Raw genomic sequence first — 16,808 nt, forward strand, 5'->3', positions numbered from 1 at the left:
AGGCCGCAGGCCAGGACCAGCCAGGCCAGGACGCAGGAACAAACCTCCTCCACCCCTCGCAGGACGACATTTGTGCACCACCAGTAGTCCAGGGAGATCTGCAGGCCGACCCTCAAAGACCTGTGGGCACAGGCTGCCCTCAGCCCCAGCGGGCACTCGCCTCAGACCCCCGCCAGCACCCCGGACCGCTGTGAGCACCTGGCGGGGCTGCTGGCCTCTCGGGACGTGTGGCCAGCAGGTCAGTCTCAGCCGCTGGGCTGTGGACTGGGCATCCTGCATCTACACCACCCCTCAGCCCCTGAACGTGCACCCAGGGGCACCTGGGACGGGAACGGGGGCCTCGGGCCCTAACAAGCGGGCGTGCTCTTTTCATCCTTTGATAACACTTGTTACACAAGAAAATCCATCCACGAGCTAGCACAGCTGCAATGGCTGCTCCGTCTGTGGACATGCCCTCGCTCAGGCCCCCCTGCACCACTGGTCCTGTCTCCTCTGCACTCCGACTGGAGTGGACAGGAGCCCCTGGGGCTCAAACCCCAGAGCTGGAGCCTGCTCTCCCGGCTGAGGGCACGGCCCTGGGAAGTCCCGCAGGCCCAGGCCTTCTGGTGTGGGCAGGGGTCCTCGCTCACTCCCACGCCCCAGGCTACGGACAAGGCGGCCCTGGGTCTGGAGAGGGGAGGATCCAGGACCAGAATCCAGGCCTCCAGTGCCGCAGACCCCAGCCCCTCAAACCGTCACGAGCAGGGTGTGGGGCTCCTGCTTCTCGGGGCCCCGGTGCAGGCCAAGCCTCCGCCCGCCCCAGCATATCCTGTTCCAGCCCCTCCGCCACGAGGGGCCAGGATGAAAAGGTGGGAAGGAAGAGGCTGCCAGATCCTGCACAGGCTTCCTGCCCTCCCAGCAGCTGTAGAGACCGGTGTCTTAGAGCAATGAGGTCAGCCCAGACTGAGTGCCACGAACCGGGTCTGTCCCACCCACCCCAGCCTGACACAGGAAGCAAACAGGGCTGTCTGTGTGAGGCAGGGTGAGCAAGGAGACAGGATTTCTCTGAGCACCCCGAGACCCAAAGAGGAGCTGCCCTCCTTCCTGAATAATTCGTCCAAAAGCTAATGCAAGGTCTGCACAGGAGTGAGGGTAGGGGTGCAGGTGACGGCAGTGGGGTGATGGCTATACTCGGGGTGGCCTAGCTAATAGGTCAGTAAATTAGGGACAAGGGGAGCCGGGCTTCTCCCAGTTGGAGAAGGAGTTACAGACACAGAAAGGGAGAAAACCAGAACGACCCGTGTGGGAAATGGAAGAGCGGGTTTGCCGTCGATGGCTGGCCACAGAAGCAAACATATGGCCCTGGGCGTGTACACGTGCGCACACCCGCAGCCCTTGTCCACGGAGGAGTCTGGGGCAAACAGCCCAGAGTGGCGAGCACACCGGCATCCTCACCGTGGCCCCCGAGCCCCTGCTCCACCCCGAAGAACCATCGGGAGACTGGCTGCTTCCAAGGCTGAGCCTGGAGTGACTGTGCTGCCAGCTGGAGTAAAATGCTCAAAGGACGGAGGGCATTGGAAGGGTTCCGAGATGCTATCGATAAAAGCCAGACTCACCAGCTCTGCTGTACGTTTGAAACAATTTACAGTCAGATGCTGGAGATTAAAAGAGAAGGGTCAGGGGCTTCCCTGGTGGCTCAGCGGTTAAGAATCTGCCTGCCAATGCAGGGGACACAGGTTTGAGCCCTGGTCTGGGAAGATCCCACATGCCGCAGAGCGACTAAGCCCGTGCGCCACAACTACTGAGCCTGCGCTCTAGAGCCCGCATGCTGCAACTACTGAACCCACGTGCCTAGAGCCCATGCTCCACAACAAGAGAAGCCACCGCAATGAGAAGCCCGCACAGCGCAACGAAGAGTAGCCCCTGCTTGCCGCAACTATAGAAAAGCCCGCGCACAGCAACGAAGACCCAACACAGCCAAAAATAAATAAATAAATTTTTTTTTAAAGAGAGAAGGGTGAGGGGGACTTCCCTGGTGCTGCAGCGGTTAAGACTCCGTGCTCCCAATGCGGGGGGCCCGGGTTCCATCCCTGGTCAGGGAACTAGATCCTGCATGCATGCCACAGCTAAGAGTCTGCGTGCCGCAACTAAAGATCCTGTGTGCTGCAACTAAGACCCGGCGCAGCCTAAATAAATAAATAAATATTTAAAATTAAAAAAAAGTGAGAGAAGGGTCCTAAAAGCCAGGTGGAGGGGCTCCTCCTATGAGCCAAACCCAGTCTCAGCAACTACACAGCACTGATGCTGACTGAGAGCAGCCTTCGGAGTAAAATGTCCCCGTCCAGACTGACGCAAGCAAGAGGAAGGAACACGTGGGAGGACAGAGTTTTCCCTTATGGTGGAACACAAGCCCTCAGGGTGGATGGGACGGCTGAGAGGTAGGAATGAGTTCACCCGAGAAGTACTGGGGACGCTAAACTAGCGACAGAGGGGCAAGGGGCACAGGCACCCACATCAAAGGACAAGGGAAGCAAAGAGCGAAACAATGGGACACACTGGGAGTAAACATCAGACAAACCCACATCAGGGCTCGGCAAAATTCTTCTTGAAAACGTTAGACAATAAATACTTTGGGTCTTAGGGGCAGCCTCAGGAGGGCGAGGGGGGCGTGGCTGCCGCTCCAAGGAGCTCTATTTATAGAACAGGCAGCACCTCTGACCCTTGTATTTGGCACAGGGCCAGAGTCTGCTGACCCCTGTTGTACAATATTATGGCCTATCTGCCCACAAACACGCCAAGGTCATCATGTGACGAAGAATTAACGTTACCCAGCTCCTGGGAGGTGCCTCTAAACCCATGAGATTTCCTGAGTGACGGCAGCATCGGAGCCGCATAACAGCCTTGACGGTTCACACCAGGGAGGGGCTCTGCCAGCCAGAAAGGACAACCACGGGATTAGAGTTCAGGGTCTTCAATCAATCAGGGCTATGAGATGAAACTCTGGACACCAAAGCTTGGGGGTGACCCACGTGTACTGTCAGAGGGGGATGAGAGGCGGGGGATGTGTCGGAGGACATGAAGTTCTGAGGCTAGGACCCTCCCAGACCTCACCTCACCCTGGGCATCTCTTCCTTTTGCTGATTCCGACTTTATCTTTCTGCTAAGATAACACCATAATCATAAGTACAGTATCTCCTGAGTTGTCCTAGGAAACTATCAAAACTGAGGGAGTCTGTGGGGACCCCCCCAATTTGTAGCCAGTGGTTTGAGGTGAGGGAACCCATGGGGACGCTGGAACCTGCAGCTGGTGTCAGACGCCCTGGGCAAGTGGGGGTCTGGGGGGCCATGCCCTGACCTCGAGTTTAGCCATGAGAGCTGAGGAGACAATTAGGACTCTTCCAGACTGGAGACTGACATGGGCCCAGGTGGGGTCCTGGGGCTGAAAAGGTTGTTACTGGGGCACCTGGTAACACAGGGTCTGAGGGTTAGAGGGTCACAATGTGTCAGTTTCCCGATTGTGGCTGTGGAGGAGAATGTCCTTGTTTAGGAAATAACTCAAGGTTTCAGGGGTAATGGGGCAAGTTGACAACTTATTTGTCAATGTTTCAAAAAGAAAAGAGTTCTTTTATGTTATCAGTCCAACTTCTTTGGACATTTGAAATTGTGTCCAAAAAAAGCCCACAGGATTTTTAAAAGTTAAAATTAAGTAAGGCGTGGGGGCAGAAATGGACCCCGATGCCACCCTCCACCACCCCAGCCCCTGTGAGTGAGCCTGGGCGTGTGTGGTACATTCTGGTCTCCCCTCCCACAACAGGATGAGCCCCGCTGCCCTTGGGCGAGCTGGTCCTGAATTACTCACCACCCACGCTCCTTCCTTGGGCTCCTGCACGTACGTTGCCCTGTTACCCAGGACGCGCTGTGGGCCCCGAGGTCTCCAGAGGCCCCATGGTCACCCTGCGCCCAGCCAGGGGTGCTCCATCAGGCCTGCCTGTCCTGGCAACTGTTAGGGCTGAGAGCTGACGAGACCACACAGATTGTTGGGAAAATAGCTCTAGCTCAGCCTCTGAAAGCAAGCTGTGAAAATACCCTTTTCAGGAGGGAAGTGGAGAAGGCAGGGGTATACTGAGTCTGCCACGGGGTATCTAGTGCTGGGAAACAGCAGCGCATACGCAGCAGCCGAAGGTGAGATGGCCCAGACCTGCTCAGCGTGATCTTCAGAGCCAGGCTGCTTGGGGACAGTCCCCACCGGTCCTGTGCGGTCCCTCATGGTGGAAAGCCACAGGAGAGCCAACCCCAGGCTCTGCCCTCATCAATCTCTAGGCTGTAGAGACTGGGAAACCCTGCAGGACACAGAGGCCACTGCCTAGAACCTGCCCAGGAGGGCAACTGGGAGCTCCAGGCAAACCCATCAAACCACCACCCTGGAAGACGGCGTGGGTACAGCCACTGCCAGCGAGCTGAAGACAGAAGGCCTTGTTTCATCCCGAAGATGGAATGAGGTAAAGCGTTTGGCCATCTGCCCACCTATGGCTGCCACTGGGGTAAATTTCAGCAAAGCTTCGGCCAAGTGCCCCAAGTCCTTGGCATCCTGAGCCTGCCCTGGGAAACCGACCCAGGCTCCCAAAGGGCAGCAGGAGCTCAGAGCTGGCAGAGCAGGACACTTGCAGCGGCCTCCTCAACCAAGGTCTCACGTGAGCCCCCTCCCCAGGCAATCGTGCACCCCCAGTCCAACCATGGGTTTGGGTAAGCTGAAGTTTCACTCAGTGCCAAGAACTAGCTCTCAAGACCCTGTGGCTGTAGGAATTCCTGGATCTGACTGGAGCAGGAATGCCTGCTCAAGCTGCTCCAATGGGAAGACCGCCCCACACCCCCAGAATCCTGCCCCGGGAGATACAGGAGTATGAGAGACCCTTCTGCTTAAGGCGCCCTGGACGCCAATGACCAACAAGGCCCGTCACTAGTCCAGGACACCGGGAGTGGAGGCGAGAGGCAGTCCTCCCCTGTGAGCCGCCCCCCGTGAGCCCCAAACTCTCCGTCTGGATATGCCAACCCTCCTTGGGAGTGGTGGGCAGCCCGAAAGGAGATGGGGCGGAGGCCTGAGGTGGGGTCTGCGGAGGCCATGCCCAGCGTGGATGGCGTGGGCCCCGCAGCGCTCGGCTGCCCCACTGGGCAGCACAAGAGATCCCTGGAAGGCAGCTTCAGAGTTCCCAGCAAAACCCTGCTGCCCCTCCCAGCCCCCGCACAAGGCCCCGCACGCCTGAGGACGGGACGCAGTGGGGAGAAGCCGCCACCTTGTCGGCCCCCTACCTGCTGAAGCGCCCGATGCCGTCCACCACGAGCCGCATCCGCCTCCTCTCCTGTGGCTCAGCCATGAGGTACCTCGCCCCGAGGAGCAGGGGCACCCCCAGCACCGTGGCGGAGAGTGCCTTCTTCCACAGGGGCTGCGGTCTCGAGGGCCTGGAAGACGACAGGCGCATGGCCTGGGTTACTTCCCGTCTGCCCCGGCCCCTCCGGCCTTGGCTCTCCGGGCCCAGCCCACAGCCGCTGCAGCCTCACCAGGACCTCGGCAGGCAGCACCGACTCCGGACGCCTGTGTGGTCACCACAGTACTCTCTGACCTCCGGGTCCGAGTCACCTCGCCTGAGCCCCACAGCCCCCCAGACCCCAGGGCTCCAAGCGGGCTCCATCCTGCCCGCTGCCCACTCGGCCCTCCAACCCCTTGCTCCCGCTCTCGCTCTGGCCCGCCCTCCCCCACTCTCTGAGCCCACAGCTCTGGCCGAGGCCCAGGCCAGGACCCTGGCGGTGGGGCGGCCAGCGCACTGCACGTGGGAGCAGGTGCGTCCCGTCTTGCGGGTGGCGTAGAGAAGGCACGGCCCCCCAACGGAGGTCGCCCCTCCTGATGAGGGGCACATGCCCTGGAGGGTGCCCGTGGCCAACTCACCACCTTGCAGGCGGTGCCCCGAGGTTTCTCCTGAAGAAGGCAGTGGGGGATGGCCAGGGCTTCAGCCTGCCCTGCAGCAGGGCCGAGTGGAAGTGGCAGAGCTGGGACTGCGAAGTGAGCAGAGGGCACAGGGTTGGGGGCGGGAACATGCCCCCCCGGCCTTACACAGGCAGGGACCACCACCACCACCCCCAGACACGTCACTGAAGAGCACTGGTGCTTCCTGGGCCCTCGCGTGTCTGACGTGGGGAGGCAGAGACTCCGCCGGGTTAAGAGCAAGGCTCTCAGGGAAGGGAAGGGAAGGCTACGTGCATCTGCACATGGGCGTCCTCCTCGGAAGCCGCTCCGCAGGCCACTGGAAGCGCGCCTCGGGCCTGCCCCTAGCACTCTGCTGGGCCCTGAGAGCCCTCGTCTCCTACTTCCCGCTGCTAAGAACAGCGGCCTCCCAAGGAAGGGTCGAGAATGCCTCACCACACGATCAGAAAGGAGGCAGAGGGCCTCGGGGTGGTGCCTGCTCCGAAAGCCAACGAGGGCACAGGGAACCTGTGCTTGCTGAGCCCCCGGCAGTCAGACCTGGAAAGCTTCTGCCTGGAGGAGGGAGGGACAGGTAGAGAAGCAAAGTGCCAGGGAGACAGGCCGACATGCTGCGCTGTCTCAGGGGCCACGGAAGAAACATCGCGGCTCCTCTACCCTCACTGGCAGCCTTGGTCTCCCAATCTTATTTGAATAAGACCTTAAAGAGTTCCTCAACCACAGACTCCCCAACTCTAAATTCTCAGTTTTTAGGGAAAAAAAAGATTGTGCAAAGTAAGTCATAGCCCACAACACAGACGTTAACACTATTATCATGAACATTAGTATTATTATTATGGGCCAAATAGGGAACTGACTTTCCAATCACTTTCTGGCCAAAGCACACAGCCCTGAAGGCGATTTCGAGGATGCAGAACAACACAAAAGTCAAAGGAAAAGGTCCATGACCTGCCGTCCCAAGAGGAGACAGGACAGGAAATTCCACCCCGTAAGGCCACACACAGCAAGGGCAGATCCTCAAGGAAGGCCCCGCAAAGGCAAGAAGGCAGTGGCGAGTGGACTCGGGCATGCAGAGCCCCAGGCCTTCCGTGCCAGAGGGCGGCCCAGCCTGCTGTCCACCCCGCTGCCCCCCTACCTGGCCCACACGACCTGACCTGGGGCATGGCACACACAGCGGCTGCAGGCTGGGGCCCCAGTCACCTCCCACCTCACAGATGACAAGGGTTTGTGGTGCCAGCAGGCGTGGGGGGCGCTCCACACCGGGCCTCCCCCTCAGGCAGCCCTGCCTGGCTGCCCGGCGCTGCCTGCTCTCTGCGAGGTGTCCAGACCCCTCCCTCTACCCCACACACCCACCAAACACACCCTGCCCGTGAGGGGCCACGTACGACCAAGGACCACAGGCAGAACGCTCCTGCCCGCATCCCTGCTGCCCTCCTCTGGCTCTGGCCCCGTCTCCGGCAGGCCCGCCTTCCCCCACTCTCTGAGCCCACAGCCCTGGCTGTGTCCCAGGCCAGACCCTAGCGGTGGGGCCTGCGCACCGCACGCAGGGGCAGCACCAGGCGAGGGGGCGTCAGGGACCCTGCGGCCTGGCAGCAAGTGGGTCTTCCACCCGGACACTGGAGGGTGTTGCTGGGGAGGAGACAGGCCCGTGCGGCTTGTGACTGGAGAACATAATGTGTGGTCAGAGGTGGGGAGGGGCGCCCAGACAGAAAAGGGTGGGCAGTAAAGTGAGCTGTAGCGGGGGCCGGTGGGGGGGGAGCGGTGTCCCAGGGTTTTCATGCAGGGAGGGGGCGTACGCTGGAGTGGTCAGCCTGGGAGGGGGCTGGAGCCCGAGGCGGAGCTGTGGCCTGGGGGCGGGGTGGGGTAGGTTCAGGGCCAGCGTGAGGAACCAGGCAAGACGGCCTCGGCCGGGACGCCCCGCACACCAGCTGCCTGCTCCTCTGGCCAGCGAGCGTTCTGCTGCGATTCTGGTCTTCTCAGCGAGATCACGAGCCCACGGAATAAGAAATGACAACAGCCAGCAGCTACCAGCCCTGGGGCTCCTCGTTCATCATCAGTGACCCTGAGAATTCCCAAGCCTGGGGTGTCTCTAAACAGCAGCCCGGCCTCTCCAGAAAGCCATTAGCATCCACGCATTGAGAACTACTGGTGCCCGGCACTGTCATTGATCAGTTTTCTCTACTTCTGTAAATATTTGCAATTTTTCCTTACAAGTTAAAAAAAAAAGTCACGAGAAAAAACGTGGGATGACTTTGCACCAAGTGCAAAGCATGAACCCTGACTAAACCTCAATCTTCAAGAAAGCACCTATGAAACATTTGAGGGACCCCAGACACCAGGGAGCACAAAAATTACGATTTTTAGGCATGACGGTTACTGTGGCTACATAATATCCTTGTTTACGGGATGCACACTGAAGTATTTAGAGATTATGGGTCAAAATGTCTGTGACTTACTTTCAAATGATCCAACAACAACAAAATATATATTTTCATATAGAAATAGACCCACTAGGGCAAGATGTTAATAATGGGTAGATCTAGGTGGTGGCATCTGGATAATTAACTCTCTGGGACCACGCTGTCAGCTTGTCCCTATGTGTAAATGTTTTCATGATCAAAGGTGCAATGCATCTGCTATACTCTCAGAGTCCTATCAGGAAGGCGGCATGTGGAAGGCGAGGTAGCTGGTACAGGACAGGCAGACCTGGCACTGTCTGGAGACACTCCTAGTTGTCACAACTTGGGGGAGGGGTGCTCCTGGCATGTAGGGGGTAGAGGCCAGGGACACCACTCAACACCAGACACTGGAAGGCCCCACCCCAGAGACTCAAGTAGAACCTGGAGCCAGACTTCTGGGGCTGGAGCTGGAATCTGGGCTCCAGCACTTACCAGTCATGCAGCATGGGTAAGTGCCTTCCCTCTGTGCCTCAGTTTCCCTGTCTGTAAGGTGGGGACTGCTGTACTGCTGAAGTGAGGGTGAGTGAGCTGACATCTGCAAAGCCCTCGAGCAATGTCCAGCCCAGCGTGCAGGGCAGGCGGAGGCACACGCTGAAGCTACCTGCCGCTAGGCCCTCCTCACTGCACTAAGCTGCCCGCTGGTCCCCAGTGCCCTAACCCTCCTCCCAACAACCCTGCCCCCCTTGCTCTGCAGACCACCCCACCTAACAAGAAGGACGTATTTGCTGGGTTGAACTGAACTATTTATATTGTATTTATTTATTTGGTTGCACCAGGTCTTAGTTGCAGCAGGTGGGTTCCTTAGTTGCAGCTCCAGGGCTCCTTAGTTGTGGCATGCATGTGGGATCTAGTCCCCTGACCAGGGATCGAACCCAGGCCCCCTGCATTCGGAGCATGGAGTTTTATTCACTGCGCCACCAGGGAAGTCCAACTATTTATATTGAAAGATCGTCAGCTGCCCCCTGCTTTTTCAGAAGGAAAAAAGGGTTTGTTTAGCCCAGAAGAGAGACTACAGATCCTCCTCGACTTACGATGGGGTTAGGGTTAGAGTTAGACCCACTGCAAGCTGAGAACATCATTAAGTCGAAAATGCATTTAATACACTGAACCTAACGAACGTCACAGCTGAGACTGGCCTTCCTGAAACGTGCTCACAACACTCACATTAGCCTACAAGTGGGCGAAACCATCTAGCACAAAGCCTGTTTTATACTAAAATGTGGACTATCTCATGTAATTGATTGAAAGTGAATATAGAACAGCTGTCAGGGCACCGCTGTGCACCCTTGTGACCTCGGGGCTGCTGGGGAGCTGCGGCTGCCACTGCCCAGCATCAGGAGAGAGTATCCACCCTGCATCGCTGGTCCAGGAAAAGATCAAAATTCAAAATTCAAAGCATGGTTTCTACTGAATGTGTATCACTTTTGCAGCACCATAAAGTTGAAAAATCGTAAGTCAAACCATCATGAGTCAGGGACCAACTTATGAAAAGCTTGGAGTAGATTATATACAGATATGAGGAAATGCTCAGCTACTGGAGTGGACGGGCAGCAGAGTGGGCCTCGCTGCAAAGTCCCATGGGGACTGCACCCTGAGACAGAGAAGGAAAATGGCCAAAGCTGATTGATAATGATTACATTCAGAAGGAAAGAAAGGACAGGTCCACGAGTTATTCGAGCCAACGTGCCAACGACCTGGAGGGGCAGAGTCAAGAGGCTGCGGGCGCCAACACTGAGGTGAGGGCTGGCAGGGGCTGTCACTCCCAGAGCCTGGGCACAGCTGCTCCAAGACCACGGCTGGACCCAGCATCACACCTCCTCCCCCAGAGGCCCCGCACACGTGGTCTGCGTATGTCTGACTTAGAAGCAGCAGAAGACTGCGGGCGAGGAGGGCGCCCCTGAGAGAGGGCTCACCCTCCAAGCCCTGCCGCCTGGGGAAAGACCAGAGTCCATCAGGGAGACCCTGAGGGGCACACGATGAGGACACCCCAGAGGAGAAGTGTGTGCAGCCCCAGCCGGTTTTCTGGTGACCCCAGTGGAAAGGCAAAGAACTCAGCACCCTCGTGCTGACGGGGTGCCGTGGAGTCGGGCAGAGCCCACGAGGGCCGAGCGCTGCGCTGCAGCAACACAGGCCCAGCCCGCAAGCCTCACCAACCTTTACCCTCTGCCTGGGGGCGACTCCCCGCTGACACCTTGCCAGGCTGGAAAGGTGAAACATGGTAGAAATAAAGTACCTCGCTCAGGGTCTGACACCTAACAGGTGTTCAACAAAAGGTGGGCATTTCTGACGGTGGGACTTTCACACATATTTCCTCACGTGGTCCACAGCAGAAATGCCTGGTGAATCTGGGGGTGGAGCCCAAGTCAAACCGCTGCCCCAGTCGTCACCCTTTCCTTCCCCAGGTGGCAGGTCCTGACAGCCACAGGGCGGAGCACACTGTCCCCCTGAGCCATTAGTAGGAAGGGTCTGGTGAGGAAAAGTCAAGTCACCTAACTGACAAATAAGTTGACACATCACGATCATATTAAAACCTACAGTTCTTTTACAGTAGGATGCTGAACCTGAATCATCTAAGGCACGGGGCCCCAGCTGCACCCGCAGCCTCCTAACCTCTATCCACCAGCAGCAGGGGCTCTGGTAGGGAAGCTGAGGACCAGAGTCCACAGCCTCCGAACACACGGCCGATGCAGAGGGGGCACGGCCAGAAAAGTAACCGCCCCTGACCACAGTCCCCGTAACAGTTTTCTGTTGTTTTCTGAGAAGCCACCACTGCAGCAGCTCTGGCTGCAGCTCATCATTCCCAGCACTGACTCCTCACTCACTCTCCTGGGATAAACATCCCTCTGGCAGACCTTGGAGAGCCGCGCAGAGCCTGGCCAGGCCTGCTCCCCGGGCTGCCCTTCTGCCTAGAAGGCCCTTCCCCCACCCTGATTCACCATGGTTACCATCCCCCCCCATCCCTCTCCCACTGTCCTTATCACACAGGACTGTGCCTGGTAGTTCGCGGTCTTTCTCTCCACCAGCCTGAGGAGGGCCCACCAGTCAATCATCTCTGTACTTCGACTAGCCCTGTGCTTTCTAAGATAAAGCAGGAACTCCATGAATGCTCGCTGAATTAAGATAAACGGTGAATGAGCCAGAACCCCACACGGCCCAAGCGAGGATGTCACTGAGCAACAGGGCGAAGGCCACGGTCAGGCGAGAGACAGCCCCAGCCCCGACCGCAGCCTGGCCCTGGGCCGGCCTCCAAGGATGAGGCCTCCTGCTGACGACGCCAGAGTGCCCACAGGGCCCCCAGTGTGCCTGGCTCATCCCAGCCGGGGTGCCCAGCGACTCCCCAAATGTCCCCATCACAGAGGAGACATCTCTGAAGCCCAACGAGGTCACGTAGCTATAAATGTGGGGCAGAGCCCGCAGCCAGACCTTCCAAGAACCAGTCTGGCACAGTTTCCACCACATCACACGTAACCCAAACCATACCCAGAGCTCAGGCACCAGAGCATGGCAGGAAACATGTATAGAGAGGGCTGTGGGTCCCCAGGCACACTCCCGCACACCGTGCCTTCTCACCAGGGTGACCACGCACGCAGCTATCCTGGGGCGGTCCTGGCTTATAGGGGTTGTCCCAGCACCCCTCTCACTCCAAAAGCCTCCCAGCTGGGACAACATAAGATGGGCCTCCTCTACCCCAGCCTCTAGCGCTTTCTTAAGAGTGCCTGAACAGTCGGTCAGCAGAAACAGAGTGCCCATCTGGAACTCAGCTAACAATCTACAAAGTAGCAGAAAGAGCTCGAGTAGTAACACTCGGATAGATACTACAACCCTCACAAACTTTGTGTGCACTTCAACACAGCACTCATGTCTTAGGCACAAGCTGAGTTGTCTGTTTTTCTAACACACGATTGATTAGACACAGCAGATTAGAAGGAAGGTGAAAGGTCACTGCAGGATAAACCAGCCCCCAGCCAACTGCTGAGTCTCATGAGGCCTGAAACAGAGAAACTACAAAGAGGTGACAAGAACCTGGGCAGTCTAATGGTGAGGTCAACAGCCCTACGCCCACACCAGGAGAGGAAGCCAAAGCACAGAAACGTTCTCATGGTTAGGAAGAGAGAGACTGGGAATCTGGGCCCAGAAGAGGTGGCGGAGGTGACCATGAATGCCCTGTCCTTTTCTTTTCCAAGGGTCTGTGACCTTCTCAACACCAGTCAGGACTTAGAAGGCTACTGGGCCCTGCTCCACTTACTGGTCATGGGAATCTCCTCATCAGGGGCTAAAGCTGCCTGGAGGATTGAGTGAACTGACTGTGTGAAGCAGCTTTATAAACTATAAAAAGATAAGTAAACTATAAAAGACCAACTCAGCGTCTCTCTGCCTCTCAGACTTACTCTCAGACTGCTTCACCATCTCAGCCCATAAAACACCCCTACGTAACGGAGCTGCTCACTGCCAGCCACAAAAGGTAATGGGTGTTTATTTGTATTAATACCTAAACACACAAGGCTAGGCTTACTAGAAAAAGACAAGGTCTACAGAAAATTCCAATTTGAAACGGTGATGAGCCCCTCTCAGTCTCTTCAGCTCTAAACCAACCACAGGAAAAAAGGGCTAGATTCCTGGGGAGGGAGTGGCTAAGATCTGGGTCAATGACTATGACACCCGGTTTGAAAGGTGCTAATCCAAACTGCAGAGACGCGATAAAACGGGGAGGCCCGACCAGGAGAAAAACTGAAAAGTCAGCTGCCACGTTCAGGATCAAAAGAAGCTTGAGCTAGGAGGGCAGCCCAGGGCCAGGCAGAAGCCTAGGAAGGCCTGAGAGGGGCTTTCGGAGACAGGGTGGGAGGAGGGGTGGCTCTGCGCCCCTCCCAGCCCCCAAAGTCCTCTGTCTCCCCAGAAGCAGGAGGGCAGCTGTCAGCCCAGGATGACCCAGGGCGTGGGGGTTGGTGACCAGGCGAAAAGGGTGCCCAAGGGAGCAGGTAGAAGGAAAGACGGGGGGGATCCGGTCTGGGATTCTGGCAGAGTCTGCAGCAGCGACGGGTCTAAGGGAGACACGGGGCGGGAGGAGGGGTCAGGCGCTGGGCAGTCGCCTCGGGACAGTGTCTCCCTGGGGAGGGGAGCCCGTGAGGGGACTAGAGGGTCATCCCTCGCGGGGTTGGAGAGGCTTTGGAGAGGCCGCCTCTGAGACAAGGCTCCACCAGGGAGAACGTGCTCCTGAGGAGAAGGGGGGCTGTGGGGTGCGTCGGGAAGGCAGCCTCTCCAGCGGGCCCCTAAGTGGCTCCCGGCATCTCCCCACAGGGCCTGGGGGCTGAAGTGGGGGCCCGAAGGACAGGACGCCTGAGGGCTGTGACGGGCTCCTCCTAGAGCCCTGAGGGTCCCTGTCGGGCGAGAGGACCTCTGGGGGCAGGGTCTCGGGGCCCTGCGGGTCCCGGCCGGGCCGCGGGAGGGGCGCGGGCGCGCGGGGGGCTCACAGGTCTCCACATCTTCGGGGCCACAGCTCCGCTCCCGCTGGCCGCACGCTCGCGTCGCCGGCCCAGCAGTCCCTGCGGGCGGGGCGCAGTGCGCACGCGCGCACCGCCCCAGTGAGCAGGAACTGGAGGCCATGCCCCGAGCGGGCCCGCGGCCGCGGCCGAGCAGCACCCCCTGGCGGCCCCCGGCGACCTAGCTTTAGGGCAAGGACCGGCCCTCGTGAAGGCTGAGGACCGCGGCGAGTCCCTCCGGCCGGCACGCCATCGGTTCCTGCCGCTGGTGTCTTTTCCCACCCCCGATAGAAGTGAGGCTCGGGGAGGTCAGCTCACCTGTTGCCCAGGAGCTCACAGAACGGGCGGAAGCTGAGAGAGAGAAGGGACCCCACTAGGAGGTCAGCGCCGAGGGCTGGAGCTGGACCTGGGGAGGGGGAGGGGCGGCCAGTCCGGCCCAGCACTTCCGTGCCACGGATTAGGGTGAATCTCTCTAACTGCTCAAGCCTCATTTTCCTCGCTGCAAAATGAGGTCATAAGTCACAAGCTAATAGAGCTCCCTATCCATGCAATGCCTGCTGTTCACCTGGATCTACGCCACTGATGCGAGCACCTGCTGTGTGCGGGTGGGCGGCCGGGGAGGTGGACACTCAGTAACCACGCCGTGAACAGTGCGCACAGGGGAGGCAAGGCCCGCGGAGAAAGCTTCTGCCTCCGTCACTGGCCTGCCAGCCTCTCCCGCCCCTCCTCTCCTGCCGCCCTCTGGGAGGGCAGGGCCCGTCCTCTCTGCTCAATGGCCCTCCCAGCTGATGCCAAACCTTCTCTCCCCTCCCCTCGCCTGCTTCCCTGTCACCCTGACAGGTAGCACCCACTCGCTCAGGTTCTCTCCTCTGGCCGTCGCGGCCCCCTTTCCGAGGTTCCACCAGCCCCTGATCCCACTCCGCATAACTTCTTCAAGGGCAGATCCACCAGCCAGCCACGTGCTAACCTCTGCGAAGCTCACGCCTTCAAGGTCGGGGACAGGGGTTTGTCCCGAGTGCTCCTGTGGCCTGGCCATTCTGCAGTGGATGCCCTGGGCCTCGTGTCCCCTACCCCACACGTGCTAGGACCCCACCTTCACACTGATGCCTCAGGAAGCTTTCTCCTTGAAGTCTGGTCCCACCTGGCGGTTCTCCTGTCAGTCCCTTCTCCTCCCACGTGGCCCCTCCCCTCCCACGTGACCCCTCCCCCTCACATGGCTCCTCCTCCCAATGGTGCCTGCTCGTTTGGGTATCCCTGGGCCCAGGCAGGCCTGTGCCTCCTTCCTTCCCTTCTGCTACGATGTACCTCAATGTCCTGAATCACCTCGTTCCCATCGTCCCCAGTGTAACAAATGCTGGGCTCCATACCCTGGCTGAATACAGATGGCTTCCGTGCCACTGAAGGACAGGGCTCAGAAGAGTCTCTACGGCCCTTGAGGGGGAACTGAAGGACAGGGCTCAGAAGAGTCTCTACGGTCCTTGAGGGGGAACTGAAGGTCCTTGGCTTTAATGGCTACACTATTATTATTTTGTCTTGCTTGACTGTTTTCCTTTCTTTCTGAATTTTATCACTTCTCTGATTAAATTTACTCTTCAGAACTCAGGGAAGGATTAGGAGACTGAAGTTTTTCTACAGACAAGAGGCAGGCAGAGGACGTGTGTGTGTGTGGCGGGGGTCTGCTCCAAGAAGGTCCCGTAGGTCCTGCTCAGTTACGAAATGTCTACTCAATATTTTGCCCAATTTTAATTGGGTTACTTGTCATTTTATTGTAAAGCTGTGAGAGTGCTTTATGTATTCTGGATACAAGTCCCTTACCAGATAGATGATTTGCAAACATTTCCCCCCATTCCATGGATTGTCCTTTCAGTTTCCTGATAATGTCCTTTGAAGCACAGAAGTCTTTAACTTTGATACAGTCCAGTTTATCTAATTTTCCTTTTGTTGCTTATGCTTTTAGATTGTTAAGATTTAATCCTACGTTTTCTTCCAAGAATTTCATAGTTTTAACTCTTAAATTTGTCTACGATGCACTTTTGAGTTAATTTTTGTATATGGTATGATGTAGGGGTCAAACATTGTTCTTTTGCATGTGGATATTCAGTTGTATAAAAGATTATTCTTTCAACATTGAATTGTCTTGGCACCTTGCCAAAAATCCATTACTCATAAATGTAAGAGTGTCATCCTGAACCTGTGGTTCTGTTCCATCGATCCATGTGTCTTGAATATCCAGCACCACCTTGCCTCAATTAGCGTAGCTTTGTAATAAGTTTTGTAATTGGGAACTGTGAGAGATTCCTCCAACATTATTCTTTTTCTTTCTTTTAATGCGTTTAATATTTTATTGCATCTCTATATATTATATATGACCACATATTTCTATATTATCATACATACATATATGCTTTGAAAGCAAATGCTCTTTTTTTCTTCCAGTTTTATTGAGATGTAATTGATGTTTGCACTGGACAAGTGTGAGGTGTGCAGCATAATGATTAGACTCCCACACATCATGAAATGATGACCTCAGTACGTTTAATGCACATCCATCATCTCATATAGATACAAAATAAAAGAAAAAGGAAAAAACGTTTTTTTCCTTGTACTGAGAACTCTTAGGATTTACTCTTAACAACTTCCGTATGTAACATTCAGCAGTTGAATATACTAATCACGTTGTACATTACATCCCTAGCACTTATAACTGGAAGTTTGTACCTTTTGACCAGCTTCATCCAATTCCCCCTCCCCCCGCCCCTTGCCTCTGGTGACCACAAATCGGATCTCTTTTTCTATGAGTTTGTTTTCGATGTATAATTGACCTACAACACTAGGTTAGTTCCAGGTGAACAACGTAGCGATTCAATATTTCTATACATTACAAAATGATGCCCAGCATAAGTCCAGTTACCATCGGTC

General features: G+C 56.7%; 1 protein-coding gene across 16 annotated transcripts in view; it reads right to left on the reverse strand.

Annotated features, from left to right (window-relative positions):
• The window catches only part of ADCK5 (aarF domain containing kinase 5), a 16,469-nt gene extending 2,513 nt beyond the window's left edge, over positions 1–13,956 (reverse strand). For 2 of the 16 annotated variants that reach the window (XM_089898642.1, XM_089898641.1), the window contains exons 1-3: positions 5,921–6,381; positions 5,287–5,436; positions 45–120 (exon numbers count right to left, since the gene is read on the reverse strand). In XM_089898642.1, coding sequence (XP_089754768.1) covers positions 45–120; positions 5,287–5,436; positions 5,921–6,069 — 375 coding nt within the window. In that variant the 5' untranslated portion in view covers positions 6,070–6,381. The other 14 variants (XM_089898651.1, XM_089898645.1, XM_022555388.3 and 11 more) reach the window with 14 other exon arrangements.
• Positions 13,957–16,808: the final 2,852 nt, after the last annotated feature.

This window comes from Delphinapterus leucas, chromosome 17, assembly GCF_059928025.1.
Source record: "Delphinapterus leucas isolate spDelLeu-1000000601 "Yukka" chromosome 17, BTC_Dleu_Yukka2, whole genome shotgun sequence".
Taxonomy (NCBI): Eukaryota; Metazoa; Chordata; class Mammalia; order Artiodactyla; family Monodontidae; genus Delphinapterus; species Delphinapterus leucas.